The following is a 2393-nucleotide window of genomic DNA, read 5'->3' as shown; positions in this document are numbered from 1 at the left end:
CAGATGAGACAGCATAAAAACTCTCCACCTGTGCTTACACCTCACCGGAGCTGGGTGTGAGCTACAGGCAGATGAGACAGCATAAAAAACTCTCCGCCTGTGCTCACGCCTCAGCCACAGACTCTCCGACTGTGCTCACCGGAGCTGGTTGTGCGCTACAGTCGGACAATACAGCATAAAACCTGAATCCAGTTGTACCAACAACTGATGCCAAACCAGCCGTCGGCTACAGCCGGACCACGCGTTACAGTAACCGATCCTGATGTGCAATACGATTTGATTGTACGTACAAGTTGTGCACTACAGTCTGACTAGACTTAACTAGACTCAGTTGTACACTACAGCCTGACATTAAACTACAGGAATTACCACTTGCGAGACAACCACCTGCATCCCCGGGCCTGAGCTTGCATCCCCCCGCATCACCTGTATCAACACTGGGCTACAATAACACCGTCAACAGGGGATGAACAGGGTGGTTGTTTGCTACACCGGGAGCTGAACTCCGGTTGCGCGCAACAGCGCGTGGGGGGGGGACATGGAGGGGACGTCGTGGGGATGTAGCAGGGACAGGTTGGAGGAGGACGAGTCAGCAGGACTGTCCGACTGTGTGCTACAGCTGGAGTGGAGAGGGAGGTGGGATGACTGTAGGGGAGACAGGGTGACTGTAGGGGCCATGGGGTGGCTGTAGGGGAGTTTTGGGGGGGGTGTTTCCATGTGAATTCAGCCCTCGCTCACTCTGCTCTTCCCCCCCTTAATTAAGAACCACCCTTCTTCCCCCTGACCCCACCCCATAGTTTTCCGCCTGACAACAGTTGGAGGGCAGGTGACACCTGGAGCCCTGCGGGAAGTGGGGGGGGACCTGGCCAGAGCCATGAACCCCCAGATTAAGAAGAAAAGACTTTTTTTTAAAAAAAAAAAATTAATAAGGCAAAGAGGCTCTGCCCTCCCTGCCTAGCCCCACCCACTGACCCCACCCCATGGCAAATAGCCCCTCCCCTCTGCTCTTAGCCCCGCCCCTCCGAGGGTCACTTATAGAGGAGATGAACGCGGCTACCGTCGCAGTTGCCCCGGCCGAGCTTGTCGGCTTGTTCCGAGACCAGGCAACGGACCAGGGGGAGGTTGGGCTGGTAGAAGGGGGCCGGGGGGGCCGTGGCGGCGCTTAACCCCGGTGAGAAATGGTTGTCAGCCTCACGGGAGGGGTTGGACGACCGGCGGCGGGACCGGAGCTGCTGGCGGTCCTGGAGCTGCTGGCGGAGCTCAGAGACACGTTCCTCCTTCTGCCGGGTGACAAATTCGGTGGTGGGGTGTTGGTGTTGGTGTTTGTTGTTGGGGTGGTGGTGCCCCAAAGGCGATCTACCCCGCTTAGCATGGGTAGCAACACCTTGAAGCTACAACCCACCACGTTTTGGGGGTTTCAGCCCCGTTCCCAACCCACCTCGGCGATGATTTTCTCCAGCTCCCGGTTCTCCTTCTCCAACAGTCGGGATTTCTCCTCCTCGTTGTTGTTGGTGGATGACCCTGTCTTCATGGTGTCCTGCTGCTCCGACTGCCACTCACCTCGGGTGATGAGGCGCCGCATCTGCAACAGGCCCCTGCTCGTCCCTGTGTCGTGTCCCCCCCACAGAGGCAACACCCGCACCCGACTGTCTCCTGCCGGCTGTCATCGCCAACTCCCATCACCCTACCGGAGAAGAAACCTCCACGTCTACAGAGGCAACACCTTGACACTCCAAGGGCGGCTGTAGGACAACTGTTCCTGCCCCACCCCAAAAGAAACACCCAGACACCCCACACCCCCCCCTCTCCAGCCCTTTCCCCACCAGCACCTTGGGGACGAAGAGGACCACCAAGGTGATGTAGGAGGAGAAGACGACGGCCAACGAGGCGAAGGCGAAGGCCGCGTCCTGTTGGCTGCTGAGGATCATGGTGACGGGCGCCGTGATGAGGCAGAGGACCTGTGGGGAGGAAGGGGACGTTTTTGGGGTCACCGCATGAGTTGTGGGGTGACGATGGGGTGGTGTGGGGGTGGCGAAATAGCCACCCTGGCTTACCGCTACGTTGTAGATGGCCATGCCCACCGCTCGGTGGTCGTTGATCTTCTCCGTGGACACGCTCTTGGTCTCATACGCCAGGAAGATGCCCAACAGCAGCAGCAACCCCTTGAAGCCGTAAAATATCCCTGGGGGGGACCACGGGGGGTCAAACAGGGTCCCCCCCCCAACCTGGCCTAGGGTGGGGGGAACCACAGGGCGTCAAACAGAGACCCCCCGACCTGGCTCCATGGGTGCCTGGGTCTCCCCTTGGCTCCCTACGATGTGCCTGTGTCCCCAACCCTGCCTGTACCCCAAAATTTGCCTGTAGCCCTCAGTCCTGAGGCCTGAGCCCCCCCC

At 59.3% G+C, this 2393-nt stretch overlaps 1 protein-coding gene across 1 annotated transcript; it reads right to left on the bottom strand.

The window, feature by feature from the left end:
* Positions 1–260: 260 nt before the first annotated feature.
* LOC113490745 (gamma-aminobutyric acid type B receptor subunit 1-like) lies at positions 261–2285 on the bottom strand. The gene is made up of 5 exons (XM_026867319.1): positions 2276–2285; positions 2055–2230; positions 1830–1958; positions 1439–1582; positions 261–1280 (listed from the first exon to the last, which is right to left on the bottom strand). Exons 1-5 carry the CDS (start codon positions 2283–2285, stop codon positions 1029–1031), a joined length of 711 nt encoding a protein of 236 aa, XP_026723120.1. The 3' UTR covers positions 261–1028.
* Between the last annotated feature and the right edge of the window lie 108 nt (positions 2286–2393).

Source organism: Athene cunicularia, unplaced genomic scaffold (assembly GCF_003259725.1).
Source record: "Athene cunicularia isolate RWA unplaced genomic scaffold, athCun1 SCF_262, whole genome shotgun sequence".
NCBI lineage: Eukaryota > Metazoa > Chordata > Aves > Strigiformes > Strigidae > Athene > Athene cunicularia.
This window is presented reverse-complemented; position numbering and strand designations above follow the sequence as displayed.

What these genes read in the sequence shown, in the direction of transcription:
- LOC113490745 (XM_026867319.1), bottom strand. An exon ending in TGGCCATCTACAACGTAGCG is followed by an intron (nt 1,959 to 2,054) that starts GTAAGCCAGGGT and finishes TCCTCCCCACAG; the next exon opens with GTCCTCTGCCTCATCACGGC. An exon ending in TGGAGAAAATCATCGCCGAG is followed by an intron (nt 1,281 to 1,438) that starts GTGGGTTGGGAA and finishes GTCACCCGGCAG; the next exon opens with AAGGAGGAACGTGTCTCTGA.